At 38.9% G+C, this 20,998-nt stretch overlaps 1 protein-coding gene across 1 annotated transcript in view; it reads left to right on the top strand.

Annotated features, from left to right (window-relative positions):
- Nucleotides 1-20,998, top strand: part of LOC115902841 (ALK tyrosine kinase receptor-like) — a 277,205-nt gene that overhangs the window by 91,122 nt on the left and 165,085 nt on the right. The window contains exon 3 of the mRNA XM_030946691.1: nucleotides 2,128-2,292. Within this exon, the coding sequence (XP_030802551.1) occupies nucleotides 2,128-2,292 (165 nt within the window). The remainder of the gene's footprint in view (nucleotides 1-2,127; nucleotides 2,293-20,998) is intronic.

Genomic DNA, 20,998 nt, shown 5'->3' with positions numbered 1-20,998 from the left:
GGATATCCATGAAAGGCCCCTCTGCTTGGGTCAGGAGGGTTAGAGAGCACAAAGGCTTCTGTTCCCAGCAGCTGGGCACGAGAGGAAGGGAAGCCAGCAGCAACTGCAGGAAAGTGGAAGAAAATACGAGATTGATCGGGAAGAGAAGTGCACAAAGAATGAAATAGTTGATTTGAAATGATTGTTTGTGCCATGTGTGGTCCTTGGCCTGGGCTTTCCCATTTGTCATTCAGTGAGTTCCATCAAAAAAATCCTTGTATGAGCTGTGTTTCTCCCCTCCATATTTTTTTTGACAGTACCTTAAAACCACACACTGCTCAAGGTGTTCTCTGTGAGTACTAAAGATAATATATGTTCTGTAAACTATAGTTCAGTGTTTGGTTGCTCTTTTGTCCATCTGGGATTAAGTACAAAGTTTAACAGACTCCTAACACTTCAGTTAAAAAAATATTTAGTTTGGTTTTTGTTTTTTTTTGTTTGTTTGTTTGGTTGGTTTTTTTTGTTTTGTTTTGTTTTTTTTTTTTTAATTTATTTTTTTAAGACCATCTAAGGGGTTAGAAATACACAGTCTTAGGTTTGGATATGATATTGCAGTAGTAAACTGCATGAATATATCCACAGTTCCCCTCTGCCTAAATTGTAGTGTGCTTCATGTATCATGAAATTTATATTGATAATTTAGAGGCCTGAAGAGAGTAGGGGCCCTTGCATTCGGATTTAAGGAAACGAGTGTAATCCTTGTTACTGCTGCTTGTGCTGTAAATTGACTCCTTATGTTATATGGTTTCCCTGGTGTTGTGAAGTATTTAAAATGCTGAGTGAATGATAAAGCACTTGGTTAAGAAAATCAAATATAAACTGGAAAAAAGACTCTGTTCCTTCCATCTTGCTGTTAAAAAGGGAAATTAGCTGGGAAAAGTATAGCAAGAGGGCAACAGTATTAACCTTCAGATTAGAAAATATTTTATCACCAGGAGAATAGGCTGAACTACATAAATCTGTGCCCACAAGAAGAAATTAGATGTTTAACAGAGAATGTAATTGAAGTTTTAAAAAAATCAGTTAATTTCACTAATGTCAGTTCAGATTATTTGTTTCACCTGCATTGTATGGCAGGACAGAAAGACAGTGCAGAATACTTCAAGGAGCAGCTGAATCTTTTTCCTTGGCTTTTTCAAATGGATCTAGCCTCTTCAGAAACACTGGCTTAGTTCTAAAACCATTTCTTTCTCTTACTGAATATTGTGTTGAGTGCTGACTGTGGTGACAAAAGCAAATGTATACTGGGCATTCCAGAAAATTTAATGATCTTGGCAATTCAAAGTAAAATCCTTTCAGGTTGTCACTGCATGTTGTGTTAAGCAGCTTGAACTATGGTGTGATGGTAAACTGGACACTGGGAAGTGAATCATAGCTGTACCAGCAAGGTAATGGGTTTCTCTAGAAGAACATCTCAAAAAGAGGAGTCTCTGTTGGAGGCAGTTGATGCTGTGCTGCCCGGAGCCTGAAGTTCTGCAGCAGCAGTCAGGCTTTTGCTGCTTCTGTTGTCTCAGGAAAGAGTTTCAAACCCTGGGGATCAGAATGTCACCTCCTGGGATACAGTCCCTATGGCATCCAGCACATTCCAAATGCCCAGGATAGATGACTCTCTTTGTAGAGACCTGTGCTCACCGAGGTGAAACATGGGTGTGAATCATGTGAGGAGTCTTTGCACTCTAATGGTCCTGGTTGAATTTGAAGCAGCATTCCAGAAGAGATTGGCTTTCTGTCCCATTTCATCCATTTTTCTATGAGATGATGTCTTTCTCCACTTTAGCCTGAGCTGCCCTTTGACCTGTCCTGAAGGGGAATTTCTGGCTCTTGGGCATTCCTTTTGATTTTTGCTACCTCCATAATGAACCTCCCTGTGCAGCCCATTTCAGGCCCATTTTTGCCTGTTTACAGGCAAAAATTCCCTGTTTCTTAAATTCCCTTTCTTTTTACCTCATTATTGAAAAAAAGAATCAAGCCCTAACTTACTGAAGTACAAAATGAATGTGCATGCACATGTATGTATAGCTATCTTCAAGCACAGAAGACACCAGATTTAATTAACCTGTGTGTTTTGTGTCCATTTTGTTTTTCCAGTATTTGACTGCAACTTTGAATCTCCTTGTGAGCTGGAATATTCCTTTCCCTCAAAAGATCAGGAAACCCCCAACAATGCCTGGGTCAGACTGAATGCGGAGGAAATCTCGCAACTAAACCTCCCAGATGGGCCAGACACAGATCACTCTGAGAGCACGCCCAAAGGTAAGATGAATACAGCTGTGCAATGCCATCAGTAGTGATTAGTTTTAAAATAAAAACACCTTTGCTTCCACCCCCTAAAATAACCATAACAGAAAACCCCAAAATGCTGCCCAAACAAATATGTTCCCCTGAAGTGCTAAAGACAGCTATTATCCCTTTGCCTCAACAGACAGTGAGTGAAAACAGAGTGACAAACAAAAGGGGGTTGTTCTGCACAGGGGAGATCTGCTTTCACCTAAAGGCAAGCTCCATCATATATCTCAGAAGCAAAGTATGAAATACAGTCTTGTGTAAAATCTGAACTGGGCTGGCCCGTGGCTGATATTTGGATGAAAACTGTGCTATGGTGCTCATGTTTAAGGTCATTCAGTGTTTGGAAGAGTCTGGCCTTATCTTTGCTCTAGGTCCTGTTTACCACTTGTGTGTTTGCAGACCATTTTAGGCAATATCCTTCCATCCAGGGCTTAGGTTCTCTGTTTGGTAAGAAAACAAAGATGGGCTTTGTCCTTAGTATAACAAAAAAGATCCTGTCTCTAAAGAGAGCTAGGAGGTCTCAAAAGATAGGAGTACAACAGACTTTTTTTTTCTTGGAAAAAAATGTGGTTTATTGGAATTACTTTTCCTGCTTATGATCATATCTGTGAACAGCAGCATATTTCATTAAGATTTCAAGTTCTGAAAAGATTTTTAGATATATTTGTGCTCTTCTAATCCTGGGAAAGTAGAAAAACTCTTAACATCCTTTCAGCTGTTAGTGACACCTGCTTGGAACTTCTCTCTGGAAGGTGGTGTTGATGAGAATGGATCTACAACATGAATATGGGGCAGTTAGAGCTACAAGCTTTATCCAGGAGAACAAAGAGGTGTCAGGAATGATGACAAAAATTTCAAGGGATATGGAACAGTTTCCGTAGTAGGAAAAGCTAAACAGACAAAGATTCTCAATTCAATCTCTGATGGCAGGGGTTAGAGGTCTTTAAAAAGCAGATTGAAGAGCATTGGAAAGCAGCTGTGAAGTTGGTGGGCTCTGGGTTTAGAACAAGCAAGCTGAGACATTTTTCATGTAGTACCTGAATAAACGGTGCTAATAAAATACATGAATTAATGTTGTGGGGCCAGAAGTGTGTGTAAGTTTAAAGAAAGATCAGATGAATTCTTGCAGAATACATTCATCACTGGATGTTTAATTCAGTAGTCTGTTTAGAGTCAAGAAGTCTTACACAAAAGGCTGCAAGTGAAAGAATTCTTTTCTTAGGAGCCAGCGTTGGAGACAGAATTTGACTTTGCAGAGCTGCAGTCTGGCTGCTCATGAGAGTTCTTATGTTCAGGCAAATATTGAGGAAATTTTCTGTGCTGCTTTCATTCATATTCTGTTTTCTCATCCATACCAATAGTATAGTACTTTTCCCTAGATAGCCATTATAAATTAACTTCTAAGGCCCATTGATTCATCAGCAGACCAAGTCATTGTGGTGTGATCTGTGTCGTGTGTAAAGCAGATGGACCACATTTGTGCTGCATGCAAATATATTCTGATTTCTGCATCAATAAACATCCACACGCAGCCTGAATTACTTCCTACAAAGGTACAGCTCAGGGAATGTTTGAGGTAAATCAGAATTTCTGTTTTGTTCTTCTTTTTCTTAAATCTTAGTGCAGGCTGGCTGCCCCTGAAATTTAGGAGTTAAAACCTTATTTTGAATTGAGAAGAATAGCTGTCATTTTCCTGGAGTGGGGGGAAAACTCACAAGGAAGGAAATGTATTGTTCCAGGTAAAGAGCCTGGCCAGGACCCCATGGTGCTATGTGTTGTAAATGTATGATTCTTTTGGATCCTTTCCAGTCAAGTTATACCTTTGTCTAACTCAGTTTTGTATATCTATCAAAGCAGGAGAAGGGGGGACTGTTGGCTGGCCCTGCAGCCCAAAGCCCAAGGTGGTATTGGTTGATGATTTCCAGTTGCCTATTGTGTTAAAATTCTATTTCTAAGCCCAAAGGTTGGAGGTTCTCATCTGGAATATAGGCAATTTAGGCTGAAACGTGTGTTCTGCTGTTTTCTTCTGTTCTGAGGGGCAGATAACCAGTGTCAAATTGATTGAGTAGATTTAGATTTGTGGGGCATTAGTATAGATTATTTTGTGTGGTTTGTTTGCTTGCGTATGTGTGGGCTTGTTTTTTAAAATTACCAGGCATGTTGGACATAGTGGTAATTTTTTTTTTAGTGGAGCTGCAGGTCTGCAACTCATCGATGACTGTAACTCTTGCATGTATAAAGACTCATTTGAAAATCAACACTTGGAGCTAGCATCTCTCTATTTTAAATCACTTTAATTACAGCTGTTTGGCACAGATAGTTGTGTGGTCTGTTTCAATCTGAAATAATTAAGCACAGTAGTTCCAACCCCCACTGTTTCCTGCAAATTGTACTTGCAATTATCTCAATCTCATTTCATCTCCTTTGCAGACAGTAATGCACAGAGATAAACAGATAGCTTAACTAGATTTTGGGATGGTTTAGCTCATCCTTGTCACTTGGTTATCAAGTCATGGCAAGACATTGATACAGACAAATGCCTCTGGTATGATTCATTAGGCTTCACATGAGTTTCTGTAAAACGCTCAGTAGAAAGTCATTGGTAGATCTCCCAAAGAGACACATTGGAAGAATTTCTGTATTTTTGCTCCTGTCCCTCAGTGTCAAGAAATCAGAAGTCAGCATGGATTAAGCTTCCTAGAGGAAGAGCTAACTGCTGGTGTCTCAGCATCTGGTTGCAGTCACAGCTGAGCAAGCTGCTCGCTTGGCATGTTCAGCAGTAGTGTCACACAAATCATTGATCTTCTGGATGGTAATAGATGGCAAGGTGGCAGAGTTTGATATTAAATTATTCAGGGTAAAAGATTGAGGGTCTGGTTTGCAAGGAATTGAAAAGGGATGCTTAACCAGCTAACAGTGGCAGGTAAAATTTAGTGCAGGTTATTTGAATTGAGGTGGTGGGAGACACAATCAGAGCTTGGCATATATGCAGACAGATTCTGAGCTGGTTACTGTCATTTAAGCTGATTTAAGTGTAAGAATAGAGCTGTGAAAGCATCACCTCAGTAGCAGTCACAAAATAAATGTGATTTGGGGGCTCAGTGGGAAGGGAGTGGAGAATAGGAACAGTATGCTGTAGTATAAATGTGTGGGGCAGCTGTATTTAGAACTCGGTCTTCTGTTCTAGATTCCATGCATCAAAAATATTTTAGTACAGTTGGGAAAGTTTTTAGAGAATGGAAACAAATATGACAAAGTATGTAATGGTTGTCTTCTAGGAACACTTAAATTGACTAGGGCTACCCTGCCTGCATAAAGCATCTAGAGGAATACATGCAGGGTTGTGTAGAAATCAGAAATTTATAAAATATGTATAAAGGTTTATAAACTCCCAAGGTAAAACACTGAAAGGATGAGTACAAAAGGAATATTTGATATTTCTTCTAATATAGTATTGAACAGCATCAAGCAAAATTATTAGATGTCAGGCAAAACAAAAGGAGATCCCTCAGTATTTAACAAACAGTGAAACTGTGGAACATTCTTCCCAGGGTATTATTTTTGCTGGAACCTTCTGTGGCTGTGCAAATTGACAGGATATGTGCAGGGAAGAGAAATAGTTACAGCTACTAAATTTTCTATAGAACCTTTTCTGGCCCAGGAAGTCCTCATGTGAGCAGTCCCTGAAGTCCAGGAGTGGTGAGGGACAATTGTTTGCTCTCCCTGTTCATACATTCTTTGTCATTTTCTATTTCCAGCTGTCTGTTCTCAGAGCCAAACATTGAAAGTTAGTGGCTCCTTGGTCTGATAGGGGTGGTGTGGTCCTGGCCCACCTCCCAGCCCAGGCTTAGGCTCCCTTTGAAAAAAGATAGACCTGCATTAACAGTTTTAGACCAATTTAGAGTGTCAGAGAAAAGTTGCTATTTAAATTTGCTATTGAGTTTACTATTATTTGCTCTTCTGTTCAAGCCTTGGGAACGCTATCAAACCATGCAAAAATATTGAGTATTTGGTAGGAATAACTGCTGGACTGTTTGCCTATAGAGATGTAGATTAGGGAGGCTATCAAGGTTTTGATTTTTTTAAATTTGTGCTAAAATGCTTCACTCTCCTCTGTTTGCCCCATCTTATAAGTGGAACAGGGAGTGAGAGAATCACTGGTTTATCTGCCAGCGAGGTCCCGGAAGATCTGCTGGAGTTAGGTAACTTTCTGCAGGGTCAGAGATGTAAGGTTAAAGTTCCACTGATGTGCTAAAGGCTGACAGGAAAACCTCCACTGTTGGGATCTGACTGGGGCCTGCACAAGCTGCAATGAGCAGGCAATCCATTGTGGATTACAAGACTTCTTTTAATTCATGAATAAGCAAAAAGACGCTATAAAAAATTCAAGCATTCTGCATCACTGACTGCATTTATTTATTTTGACAAGTGTGATTAATTTTTAATTATTCATGACCCTTCATAATATATTATACCAGCAAATGCACTGCAGTCAATCGTAATGAAACATGAGGAGCTGGAGATCTTGCAACTGTGGCATTATTTCCTAAGGAGGCAGGTGAGAGAGCCCAGTCTGTGGTTAGAAGGAAGGAGTTTGTAGACCAAGGAAATTGCACTTTCAGCTGTGTGGATGTGTGTTTTTGTCATGCTCAAGAGTCATTTGCCTCTCTGATAAATCTGAAATGGGTCAAACTAGCCATAAATTCTATGCCTCTCAACTCTTGAGTCAAACCCAGAGTTTTCTGTACTATGGGGGCCTCTAGGACACAACGCTGAGTTTGATATCCATCAGGGATGGTTTAAGAGCCATCAGCCGCTGGGACTCTTCAGGATTCACCTCTCCTGTTACCTTATTGCAGTGCTGTATTTTCCTTCCTCCAGAGAAGCCCTGGCTCAGCTTCCTGCAGTGCTGCCAGGGACTTTGGCAGGCAGTAACTGTGGTCCCTGATCTGAGACCACAACTGGGGCTTCATTCTGAGTCAAATCCTACAAGGAAGAGAGAGAACATCTCCTACAAAGTTAGTCCTTTGTATTTAAGGAGGCAGGACCAGTAGCAGTGAACTCAAAACAGCTGCATGTAAACTGAGTCCTGGTCTGATCAAATTTCAGAGTGATCTGTTTCTAACCAAAAATGCAGTTTTAAATGGGAAGGATTAAAGTCTTGACTGCTCCTGACTGTGGTTATACAAGCAAGTTGCCTGCTCCTCTTTTAAATCTTGTGATTCTAGATCAAGTAAGCAAATTTCTGCTTCTCTGATTTGAAGATTTCAGGACCAGGAAAACATGCAGCTGCTTGATAAAAATTTCAGATGAAGAGATAAGTTGTGGAGATATGACCACCATTCCAAATAAAAATCAAAAAAGTAATAAGCCTCCCTGTGCAAATCTGAACTCTGGTTGAGACAACTTCTTAATGGAAAATATAGATTAAACTTTTATGAAGGATGGCAGGGGAAGTGGGAGATGAATGAGGACAGTGCCCTAACCAGCCACTGATTAGTTGAAAAGCTCTTATGTAAGTTCTAAAGAAGTATCTGCATATTGTGTTAATGTAGTTTTAATTTTTATAATTATTACTAAAGAAATGGAGCAAGGCTAAGGCACTGAGCCTATTAGCAAATGGGTGATAATGAACTGCAGGATTATAAAATGGCTGTTGACTTTAATTTATGATTCCTCAGACAAAGAAGAATGAGACAGATAATAAAAGATAATAAATAATACTTTGTTTCAGATTATCACTTTATTAACAAAACAGAAGAGTATAAATCAGGGTGGGCTTGCAAGAAATAAGTAGAGTATAAGTTATTTTTCATGTAAAACTCAAAAAAATACTTGTATCACTTAAAATGCCACAAAAAAGAACAGGGGGGGTGTTGGAAATTCTCTTAGAAGAAGATAGCTACTTGCCAGGGGAAAGAGTAAAGAGTAAGGAGAGTAGCTGGGCTCACACTAGACAGAGAAAAGTTTGCCTTTTACATTAATTCTTTTACTGGTTTGAGGATATGCCTTGATCTCATAGAATTGATCCAGCTTATGTGTCTTTTGAACAAGATATCAGAGGTATTTCTTATTTAGTAAATCATTACATGGAGTTTGAGGTCTTGACACCTTAGGCCTGGAAAAAGAAACAACAAACCAAGAACTGTTTTCTCAGGAGAATTTCTATTTGGAGGAAAAATGTTTTTGAACCTGTCACAAATTTTGACAAAAAAATTTGCAGACCTGAATGTTTATTGCATCTTTCTCTCTAATGCTGGAGAAGAATTTGGATCATCCTGGTTCAGTCCAGATGGCTGAATAGTCCTTAATAAAACTAGGGTGGCATCATATCTTTTTATTTATATGCCTTCAGGTAAACTGCAGGTATCCCATGAAGATTTGTGAACTTTTGTATTTTCATTTAATTCAAGTGGGATTCAGTTTCCTATTAGTTATTTTCTTCTTTAAGATTTAGTCCATGTCTCAGTGGAAATAATTGTTGTGTGTGAGTTGAAGAATGAGCTACATACCACAAGTGAAACAGTAGAAGAATTAAGTGAGGTTTGGAAGTAACACAGACTGAAAATTATTCATCAATCTTACTGCAAATGAGAGATTTATGGATTTGTAGGGATGACTATCAAGTTATTTGTATACAAACAGGAGGTTTAGAATTAGAAATGTTATTTACAGCAAAGAGTTCTGGCTGTTCTAGATGAGATTTAGATTTTGAGACTCGATTTGGCAACATAAACGTATCAAGTGTTACAACACATACCCATAGGAATTTATGCAACATTAAGACACTAAATGCAAACCAAACTTGCTTCCAGAGTCCACTGGGCTGTGGAGAAGGAAAAACACAGCCTTTTTATAAGGATCAGATTCCAGCTCATTCTCTGTCAGTACAAAAAATGGACTAGGTGTTCCTTCCATTTTGCAGCTTGCTCTTCTCAATAGGACTGCACTTGTGCTTTGTTATTGCAAAATTATTTCCCTTTAATGAGCCTGCTCTAAAGAGGCAAATTATTGTCTCACTGTAGGACAGTGTGTTTATTTATAGAGTAGGTATGTATTTATACAGACTGTGGAGAGGCACGTGGGTTTGTTGATTTTAGATATCTTGTTTGTTCATTCCTTAATTCAGTGAAGGCTTGCATGCAACATCCAGCAGTCTCTTCCCCAAACTGAAGAAGAAAAATTAATTTCAGTGTACATCAGATGTTAGTATGCTCTAATGGCTTGCTGCATACCTGTGACTAATGTACTCCAACAAGTTTATCCAGAAAAGGCAGAGACAATGAAGAATAAATGGCTTGTAAAATGGTCTCTTTCTCACTCCTAATGACACTTTCTCCTTGGCAGGATGAGAGGCATATTAAAAGGACAGCTGGAGGGAAGTGTGTCCTGCTTGGCTGTGTTTGACCTTTTTATAGGAAAAGAATACCAGATTAACACACATATGTAATTGTTTTCCCTCTGTAGTGTAGGGACAAAGTCCATTTTCATGAAATGCATGTGTAGGTCCATGCATATGTTGTGTTCAGAGGTTTTTTTTTTTAACTGAACTTTTTAAGCATGGAAAACAAATGTTTGCACAAAAAAATCCTCAATGGATTAGTGAGTTATTTGGTAGTTTTGATTTCTTTCTAGCCTACCTACTTCTTCTATTTTGTATATTTATTTTTTTACCATGCCAATGACAGCTCATGCATATGGCTCTGTACACAAAAATACAATGTATGGTAAAGAAGTGTCAGCAAGACCCTGTGAGCCTGGCAGCTCCTTGGCTACATTTTGGCTGTCCTTAGCAAGCATGGTCTAACTACATCCATTGCCAAAAAATACAAAAACTTGTGCTTCTCCAGCACCCCACCTAGGAGGCTCTGAGAATGCTCTACTAAATAAGGCACTTGGTATGGTTTTGAGGAGTTGGGAGAAGCCTTTCTCCCTGTTATCAGAGAGAAACTAAAGCCCAGTGTGGTGAGCTGTGTTCCCTGCTGTGCCAAACTTGTGTCCCTTGCACCTTAGCCACCACTAACAATTGTTGGGGCCTGTTGGTCTCCAGTATTTCCTCCATGAAGTTGGCTTGCTCCACTGGTAATGAGCAGATGTTATCATGTGGGATTTTCTACACAACTCTTCTGTGAGAGTCTGTTAAAAACATAATCAGATTGACAAGAACTGAAGCATTTTTGCCGTTATTCTTCTCCTAGTCTGTTGTATTACAGTACTTATCTTACACACCTATGCTTGGATGAATACATTAAAATAGAGTCGCAGAATTTTAAAAGCTAAGAGGTTTTACTGCTGTGACTCTTGCCAAGAACAAGTCCAGCTAATTAATCAGAGATAAGAAATTGTTAATTTAGAACAGCGGTCGAGAAAATATGATTCAGTCAGGATCTTTGTGTGGATGAAGCTAAACCCAAGTAGAGTTTAACCATTTTGGTAAATGTGGGTAAAGACAGGATTGATTGTCTTTTTTTTCAATATTTCTCTCCTTGGTTTTCTGATTAATTTCAAGTTGTTTAGATGTAATTCTGTAAAGCATGTGTTGATACCAATGCTTTTGTAATATCTCATTTTTCTCACAATTACATGTACCAATTCAGAGGTGTTGCAAGAATTATTCCCCTAGGTGTGCTTTCAGAGGTTAAATCTTGCAGAAATTGTTAATATAAAGCTCACAAAAGTAGGTTTTTTTTACCTTTACCTTGAAGGGGGTGGGGCCTCTGAGCTTAGTTGTTTTCTCATATAGTAGCTTAAACTCAGCATCCTTATTTTATCCCACTCAAAATAACCAAAGAAGGTTGCAGAGTTAAAGCTAAGATACTGAATGAGAATTCTGTTTTCTATCTTTAAAAAAATAAATTTCATAATACCATGCAATGCCTGTTTTGGCAGCCCCAAGCAACTTGCCTAGATTCTAATGAATAATCATCCTTTCAATTATGAGCTAGAAGCTATCCCTGAAGTTTCATCTGTTTTCTTTGCTTGCTTGTTTTGAGAGCACAGTGATTAAACAGATGGTACAATGCATGAAGATGGGAACAGCCATACTGGGAGAGCAGAGAGGGAAGAAAATTGATGGCTGGACTTCCCCAATTGTTCTCCCACTCTTCAGACAGGCTGTGAGCTGAGGGGGGCAATAGAACATGGCCCTCCATGTTGTGTTGTAACTCTGCTGGGGAACATACCACAATACCTCTTTGCTGATTTGGGACCTCCAGTCCTAGACCCTGTTCCTGTGTTGAGCAGCACTTCCTTTCTGTGCAATAAATTAAATTTTGTGTGCCACTCATGGTAAGGAAATTGCTTTCTCCAAGTCCCTGTGAGTCCCTTTAGTCTCAACAGCTCAGGCTTTCTCATCTATCAAATGCAAGCAATTTGGAAATGCTTGGCCTTCATCTTTCACCTTCCCCAAGTAAACAGGATTTTATAAAAGTTAAATACGAGTCACTGTCTTTTGTTAAAATGAAAATACTGTGTTTTTAAAAAATCATTTATAATTCACATTAATGGTTCCTATCAGTTGTAAAGTCAAATGAAAGCCAGCCTTGTTAGCTGAATGCTTCAGTGTCGCAACAGAGAGGAGAGAAGCGAGGACCACTTACTTCTAAATGGCATTTCCTTAAGAATTTAAGAAATGTAATAGTGGGCTTTTAGCCATTGTTCTGCATTTTTTTTTCTTTTTTCTATTCTATGCCTGTGAGCAAGTCTAACCACTCTTCTGGGAGAGGCTGTCTTTCTAAATTATCTCATGTAAACATGAGTAAACAAGGTGATGAGTAGATTTCTCCACATTTGGAAAGATGTTCAAACAGCAGAAGCAGCAGATTTGTTACTTACCATTGCCTGTGTTAAAAGGATAAACCCGATGAAGGACTGAACTACAAAAATTCACCTTGTGTGCTGCTTTTAGTGGAGGACATACTGCTGCTTTCCTTTTCTTCCAGGGGGGAAGTGGAAAGGTCAGGCACTGAAGGGAAGCATTTTGCTGTGTACAACAGATAGGCATCTCTGGCAGTAATTTAGAACACTTAAACAGCATAATAAAGGTTAGATCACAGCTCCTTTTCACCTGTCGCAGTAGGTTTGTTTATCAGAGAAGAGCCCAAGCTGCAGAGCTCCCGTATTGATTTTGAGCAGAAGGTTCAAGGATGTTCTGTTTTCAAGGTGTTTAATCAGAGCATGGAAGAAACAAAAAGCCCATGTTAAAACAACATTAGGATGCAGGTTTAATTCCACTCTGTGTTTTTCCTGAAGGTGTGAAAGTATTTGAGGAGGAGACAGAGGTTGTTTTGTACTTAACTGCTCTAAAACATTACAGCTTTTCAGACTACCAGGTATTGATAGGGGAGGCTCTGCCTGTCTGCCTGAGTTCATCCTACATGTCAACAAGGCCACTCCATTAGAGGTGAAAGTTTGCTGCAACACACAGCTTGGAATTTTACAAACGGAACTTTCTCAGATTGGAGGAAAAGGAAAGATTGTTCTGGTGGCCTCAGTGCCATGTTGCACAGTAGGGAAAGCTGTTTTAATTTTGTAGTCATTGAACACATTGCCCTCAGACAGTTGGATAACTAAACCAATGTTGCCATGCTATTAGAAAATCAAGATTTCTGAGGAACTAATAGCTTGGATAGTTAATTTTTGTTTTATCATTAATTAAGGGTAAAAAGCAAGAATATGAGACAGTATTACAAAATGTTGTATAACTTAATTCAGAAATTGTGGCTAACTCCAAAAGTAATGACCTTCCTAATGACTAACCAAGACAAAGAGGTATCTGTTAAGCAAGCATAGGTTCTAAAATTAGCCTCTTAGTAAAGATGCCAGGCCATTTGGGATTGGTGGCAACAGCTGAGTGAATAGCAACAATTAACGTTTTTAACTGCAAGTTTCTGTAAGGACATTTATTTAAGTTTGACTACCAGTGCAGCATATGTACCTGATTGTTTTATCCATCAATGGAGAAAGGTGAATAAGGTGTAGAAGGAGTTTTTATCTTTGAAGGATTTGATCACCTAATTAGAGAACAGAAAATCTGGATCCCAGTTACACTGAAAAAAAAATCCAGTGGTAACTGTAATGGCTTTGAAGCAAGGGATGATTAAAATGTACTCCAGGCATTTTCAGGGTTGGTGTTTGGCTTGCTGCAGGCAGTTCTCTCTGTGGTCACCTTGCAAAACAGGTGGTTAATGGCAGGTGTTTGCTGTCCAAGAAGTGATTTTTGTTAAGTGCCAGGCTGAACTGAATATGGAAACTTCTGGAATATTTGGTGAGCTTGGATTCAGCAGTATTATTCCCAACTGCCTTAAAATTAAAAAATACTCAAGAACTAGAAGTTAAAATGCTGACTGTTTAGAAACTGAGCATTGGCTTCCATTAACACAAGACCTCCTGTTTTGTTGTACAGTGGGTTTTTGCCGTGACTGAGGGGAGTTTCACTGCAGGTGAAATGCTGGGAATCAGTGTTCAGGTTTTCCTTCCAATAATACTGGTATTGTGCATTTGCAGATGTGCTTGGGTGAATGTTTGTGTAATAGATGAGTGCTTCCATTTCTTTCCACTGATTTACAGGGGAAGGTGTTTGTTTGGACAGGTAAGGGCAGCTGTAAGAAAATTCTGGAGCAGGGTCAGTGCTTGAGTGATTGTTGAGCTGCACTGTCATTACAGAGTGAGTGACAAAGTGAAATTGAAATAACTGAGCTCCAACCAGCTGAAGGATCTCACATGGGTGTGAAGCACTGCTTACCTTGTGGGGAGAGCTATTTTGCATGGAGGAGTTTGGCTGGGATGTCCCTGAATTAAGAGACAGGAATTGGCTGTATGGAAAAGAGGCACATTAGAGACAATGTGCCTTTAACCACTCTCTACTATGTTTATTTGTTTGTTTGTTTGTTTTTATCTGAATGAGATTTTACATTTCGAAGTGTTTTGTGGATGGGCAGGTGAAATGTACTGCATTACAGCAAAACTGACCCCGAGTGTGAAGCTGGCAGTGGGCATTGCATCAGGAATGACCTAAACAACTTCCAAAAATTGACAGATTTGTTGGTTACCTGGGTGGTTACTTAGTACATTACTTTTACCAGCAAGCTAAACTTTTTAAAAATGAAACTTGAGTTACTGAACAATTCCTTGTTGCTAAAACTGTTGGTAATACAAACTGCAGAAACCTGAGTGAACTGCAGATTAACCTCTTTCAATCCCAAATGTAATCAAAGCTCCTTGTTTATTTGTGTGTGGGTTGTATTTTGCTGGGGGATCTTTCTTGCTGATTTTTCCTAAGAACTGTTTTCTAAAAGTCATCTTCCTGCTCTGTTGCCCTCCTCTGATTGTTATCAGGTATTGTCCTAAGAAAGTATCGTTGGGATGGCTGGATGAAGGGGTACAGCCTTCAGGAAGTGGCATTTTGCTAGCCCACATTTTTAATGAGTCTGTTTGTGAAATTGCTGAGGATGCTCCCAGTTTCTTATTGCTGGGCTAAAGCCTGGGATGGTTTTAAAGCCTGACATTGCCACAAGGTGATATAAATGTGCATTGTGTCACTGGAAGCCTTGCTGCATAGCAGCAGCTGCTTTAGGTTGTTTTTTTTTAATTTTCTGGTGGTTTTTGCTGCAATAAAACATGCAAAGAACTTCTCTATTTATTATGATTGCCCAAATATCTACAGAATTTGCTGAAAATCTTGGTTAGATTGAAATGCAAGGCTTGTCTCTGCAGGATTGGATCTATATGGCCCTACACAAGGCTGTTTGTTCTCCTTTTCAGGACAAGATAAAACCATTAGAATTTCTCTTCTGCACTACCTTTGGTCTATAAAGTACTAACACTGAGAAAAGGAGATAATTTATCACCTTTTCTGTATTACCAGATGTCTCTTTAATTGATGGGAATCTTTTTACAATCACTTTAAAGAAAATGAATTGCTTTTGAGGAATTTTTCCCTCAATTGACAGCAACTTAATGAGGGGTTGTGACTTTGTAATAAATTTTAATTATTGTGTAGTTAATACTGCTAAAAATAACAACTTTAGCTTTGATACTGGATGATTGATTTTTGAAGCAACTTGTAAATAATTGATCTCTTGTTCCTTAATGGTTTTTCTGTTAAAGCTTTTTAAAGTAAAAAGGAAAGAAAAAAATTCAGGCAAACATTTCAGTAGCTAAAGAAGAGATAACGTAATGTCACAGTAACCACTGCTACCATAACTGGAGTTTTACACACTGAGAGCTGTGTGTTTTAATGGTTAAACCATGAAACAAAATTAGTATTTCTAGGTGGTTTTCTCATTCAGTCACTGACTCTGTAGGAATGTATTCACACAGAGCAGCCATTTGGTCTTTCACTCTACCAACTTTAAAATAGCGAGCAAACCCTGTCACGTGTTGTAATGCTAATAAACATCAGTTCTGGTAAAATGATTCTACAAAAGATGGCAAAACCCTGAATCATCCTGTTATTTTCAGAATACATGCTCAGTTTAGAGATGACAAGATGGCTCTTCTTCTCCACTGGTAGCTGCCAGTTCTTTTGGGTATTCCATGCTGTCAGTACTAGAGGGTCTCTGACTAGACCTTATGGCAGCCTTCTCCTCTGTTACTGCTGAGAGTTTTAGTATTTGAAGGGAAGGAGCACGATTCTTCATTTCCAGCAGTTGTCAACCTTGTGGCATTGGAGATTTAAGTGACCTGTTAGAACAAGGCTGTTTGCATGCAGATATTTTAAATGAGGTGAGACACACTGGCCTATTTGGGTCCTTGCTTTAGAGCAGGACCATGCTGTGCATGTTTGCAAAGCACTCAGAGTTCCTTCAGAGGGAAGGTGCTGTCAGTGAATGTTGCTGCTCTGTGTGCGACTGGGGGCCGTTGGCAGTAATGGGACAGCGAAAATGGATTATCATTAATGTCAGCAAATACAGTTTTAATCATGTTAAAACCATATCTTTGTGAAACTAAATGAGATTTCTCATAACACAGCTACTTATTTGTATTCCCCATGCATTGCACAGACTACCTCACTATTCTTAAAGCAACTACCAATCACCACGAGGAGTCAAGCAGACGCTGCATTCTCCATAATTACAAGCAATTTTCCAATTGAATTATCCCATGATTTAATTCCTTACCTTGCATCTGGAGAGCATCAGCAATGTGCAGCTGTTTTGGCTTTGAGAATTAATTGTTGCTAAATGCATTAAGAGTGGTCTTGCTGCAATGATTTCAGAAAAGAGTTAATCCTACCTCATTTCTGGATTAAACTTCTATTTCTTATTTCCCATTCTCTTGACTCAAGATCATGATACAGGCCATGGGTTTAGTAGCATTTGCCCTGGCTAGTTGGGATCTTAATTCAAAATAAATACGTTTAGTCACTGAATTGAAATCATATTACAATGAGACACAAAGTTTAATAGAACGTGCCAGAGTCAGTAAAGACTGGAGGGCTGAGGATTAATGATAAATTATGTTAGTTTATCCAGCTGCTATGACTTCTTAGCTATAGCAAAAAAAGAAGAGATGGTAACTTTGCAAAGCACAAAATACCCAGTGAAATAGGTATAACTTTTCACATCACAGGGGTTTTTGGGAAGGCCAAATACTTCAAATCTAGGAAGAGTGTATTAGTCATTTGTCCTTGAGGGAAGAATGGACAGGTATGCAGACTGGGAGTAGCATGTAGTTTATTTCTGAAAGTAGAAAAAGAATTTGAAGAAATACTGAGTTTTGTGAGGTTGAGATTATCATCAGGGATACCCAGAATCTATTAGATTACAGTAAGAATGGGATTTTTTAAATCTGGAGTCTCTCTTCTTTTTTTCATTAAGTACAAATACTGTAGCTAAAGGTCTTAGGAATTTTAAAATACAGAGGTGTATTTTCATAACTCTTGTAAGTTAATGAGGACATTCTTGAACTGCAGTTAGTTAAATAATGATACAAAGATGCATTTACTGCTGGGTTTCCTTGACTGCTGCAAAGTGTGTTGTGTTGAATCAAATCTACAAAGAAATGGAGAGTGCAGGATTTTATCTTATGAGCCTTGCAATAGAAAAAGGGAGTGCTAAGACCCCTGCTATAAACACTGTGCTTTTCAAACACCTTACAATGATAAGAACAAGTAGGTTCTGATTATATCTGAATAATATAAACATTGAGTTTGCCTAATGATTGTCTGGCTCATGATTACTCCTTCCAATGAGAATCATATTGTGCAAGTTTAACATAACCAGGGCACTAAGGCAACAAGCAATTGAATTAGCTGCTTCTTGCAAAACTTTCCTTTGTTCTCACCCAGAAAGCAGCTTTCTTGAAGGGCTTGTCTGCTAAAGAATTTCACACTGTTATTTTTATTCCTTTAAGAACGGTTTAATTTAGGAACATGGATAAGTAGCAAATGCCCTGAATTAGCTTCCTGCTCTTAAAAACCAAGTAATTTTTATCAGTTCTATTCTATGGCTGGAGATGTCTTATCTTGCTGGGGTACAAATTGTGGTTGCATTTGGAAAGCCTGTGTGGGCAACTGTGGATTTCTCACAAGCTGAAGAGAGAAACTCCTGAAGGAGGAGTAGTGAGAAAGGCATAGGATTGTTGGACCAACTGATAGAAGAATTTATAAGTCATTGCCTCTAGACAGTGGAGGAAACACAGAAGCAGTGGAATAAATGTGACCACATGGGTTTGAAAGGCATTGCTAATATAATAGTGGAATAAAGTAAGGAACAATGTGATGCCTTTAGGACTGGAATCCTGGAGGCAATATTTCTGCAGCAGAAAATGAAAAATCTTGTACATGGAGCAGAGTAAGAATTTGTGTTCCAAGCAGGGATTATTGGCTGTGAATGAAAGCTGTAAGAGAGAGTTGTGAGTGTCTGTTAATTGCCACAGCAGTCAGCTATGAGGCTGGTGAAGATTTTTCTGTAAGAGAGAAGAATATTCTATTGCCATTGCATAAAAGAGCAACAGAGTCTAATGCAGTCTAGTCTGTTTGAGAAAAAGGAAATGTAAAAGGGGAATAGGTGTTGAAAAGAGCTCCTAGACTGGATCTTGCCATAACAGAAGTAAGATTACAAAATAGCCCTTTTCAGTCTACTGACATGAGACGTAGATGTTGACGTTTATAAATATATTTGAAGAAAGAAAGTTGGAAGTCCAGCTGAATGAGAAGAAAGTGCTGAACAAGGAACATGTGAACAAATAAATACAGGTCACAAATACTTTTAGCATGGAAATGAGGCTAAGATAATGAAATATCAGAGCTGTGAATTAGCCTTCCAGTGAAGGGGGTAATCTAGATAGTTTTGATGTAGCATTTCACATTGTCCATTAACAAGATGGACAGGAAGAACTGGTGTTATTGTTATGTGTATCCCTTGCTGTAATGTACCAACAGTGGTAACTTCTGAATTATCCATAACACAGATAGTGGAGCAGGCTGATGGTGCACCCATCCATTTATAGTATGATGTGCTGAAAATCTCTGTAGCTCAGACCATACAGATCCTGTACTGAATTCCCAGCCTGCAACAGCAGCCACACCAGAGAGCTGTCAGTCTGGGGAGTGCTGCTGTTTCATACCAGTGTATGGGCTGTTTCATACCAGTGTATGGGCTTTGACTGCCCATTGTTGACTGGATGCTGGGTTTCCTCTGCCTTTCAAATGTCCTGGGTTTACGGTTTTATTTTCAAGTAGTTTTGGATGTCCTGATATAGAGTGTCTTTGCTGAATTTCTTTTTACACCTCGGAATGAAAGGCCTTCCCACCCCCAGAGGAGAGCAGGGGCTCGGTAAGCCCCCCGTGCTTTTTGCTGTGCTCTGCTGTGAAGGAGGAAAAGCTGGCACTTGACAGCTGCCTTGGCTCCCCCAAGCCCTCCTCCAGTCAGGCACTGCGTGCTGCACCGTTTATGTTTGGTAACTGAGCAATTAAGGATTTTGTATTCTAATTACCTGGCCAATTATGTGCAGTGCAAAATTCTCTGCTAGTACTGCTGTGATAGCCTGAACTGCAGACAGTCTTGTGATTAAACTGTCCCTCGATGATGAAGTCGATAATTAACAAGAAGGCATTTTGCTGAGTAGTGAACAAAGTCAAAGAAAGAACAGAATCAAGTTTTCAATGCTTTAATATGGTTTTAATGGTGCTCTTCTCAGGGACAAGAACTTCTCTGACCTCCCCTGAAATTAGAAATGCATACCCACATGCAGAAATGTAGACCTGATTTTTTTACAAAGAGCATAATATTGATGATCAGAGGGTTGGAGGACCTACCTTGTGAGTGAAGACTGAAGGAGTTAGGTCTTTTCTCCCAGCAGAGGAGAATGTTCAGGGGAAAAACCTCACTGCAGTATTCCAGTACTTACAGGCCAGCTACAAAGAGAACACACTCTCTTCACAAGGAGCCACAAAAAAAGGGCAACAGAAACAAGTTGCACTGGGAGAAGATTGATAAAGATGTGAGCAAAAGGACTTTTCTATAGTAACAGTCATTGGCTGGAAGAACTTCCCCACCTCTGGGTGTTTTCAAGGTGGGACTGGATAGGAGCTTAGATAATCTCCTCTAGGCTCCTGTTTCCATGAAAAGTTGGACCAGATTATCTTCTGAGGTCTCTCCCACTCTGGGCTGTTCTAGAATTTGAATTTTAACTTGGTAGAGTACCTTAAAAAGGTTTTTTTTCTGTGATACTTTCAGTAAAAACCTGTGCAGTCCATGCCAGCTCTAGTAACTGAGTGTCTGGTGTGGAGTTCTGTACTTTCAGCCCAAAAGGTTTGAGTGTCACTTTCAAGCGACAACTAAAGATGAAGCTTTTATTGTTCATTTGTCCTACAGCTCCAAAGTAATTAGACATTTACTCCTCACAGGAGGAGTAATGTATGAACATGCAGTAAATAGGACAAAAAGCCATACAGCTCATCAATGTCAGCCTGGCATGAGCTAAAAGACAGGCAGACAGAAAAAAATATTCCATGTTATAGTATTTTACTTGAGCTGTTTTTTCTCTGAATGTCTGCTTGAGCAGAAACTCATCCAAATTCTCTTTGGAATGTATTAACTTTTATTGAGGGCTATCCACTTTAAAAATTTAATCCCTGTGAAGATGTCAGCTGAGAAAAATTGAAATACTCTAGCAAATGTGTTTTTCTCCCTTGAAAAATTCAAAATGTTGACAGACGTAATTATCCTGAGTGAGCAAATCTTACAATTACAAGTTATCCTTAACATTGTGGACATAATTAAATTATGGTAACTGATTTATATGAAATAAACCAGATTTTTTTTTTAAATTCTTTTTAAAAGTTTTATCAAGACAACTGGAAAATGTAAATGGGCTTATATAAACATCCTTTGGTCTGATAAAATTAATTTTGTACATGGAAGAAGATACTTTCCTTAGAAAAGGAACTTCTGAAAATGACTTTTTGAAGACTAGAACAAGTAAAATCAAGGGCTCTGCTCCTGCTAATATAGTTCATATTCCCGGCAATCATCATTTGGTAAATTGGTGCCTGAAAATGGGTTGACTAACATAGGAACCTGGCACCCACAGACCTCATGCAATTACTCCATTATACTTTCTACGTCATAGAGATTTTCAGCTGACTCAAATCTGAGTAATTTTGTTTCGTTGTTGGGGTTTTTTGTTGGTTTTTTGTTTTGTTTTGTTTTTTTTTAATTTTGTGCTT

Source organism: Camarhynchus parvulus, chromosome 3 (assembly GCF_901933205.1).
Source record: "Camarhynchus parvulus chromosome 3, STF_HiC, whole genome shotgun sequence".
Classification (NCBI taxonomy): Eukaryota; Metazoa; Chordata; class Aves; order Passeriformes; family Thraupidae; genus Camarhynchus; species Camarhynchus parvulus.
The sequence above is the reverse complement of the archived record's forward strand: the minus strand, read 5'-3'. Positions and strand labels throughout refer to the sequence as shown.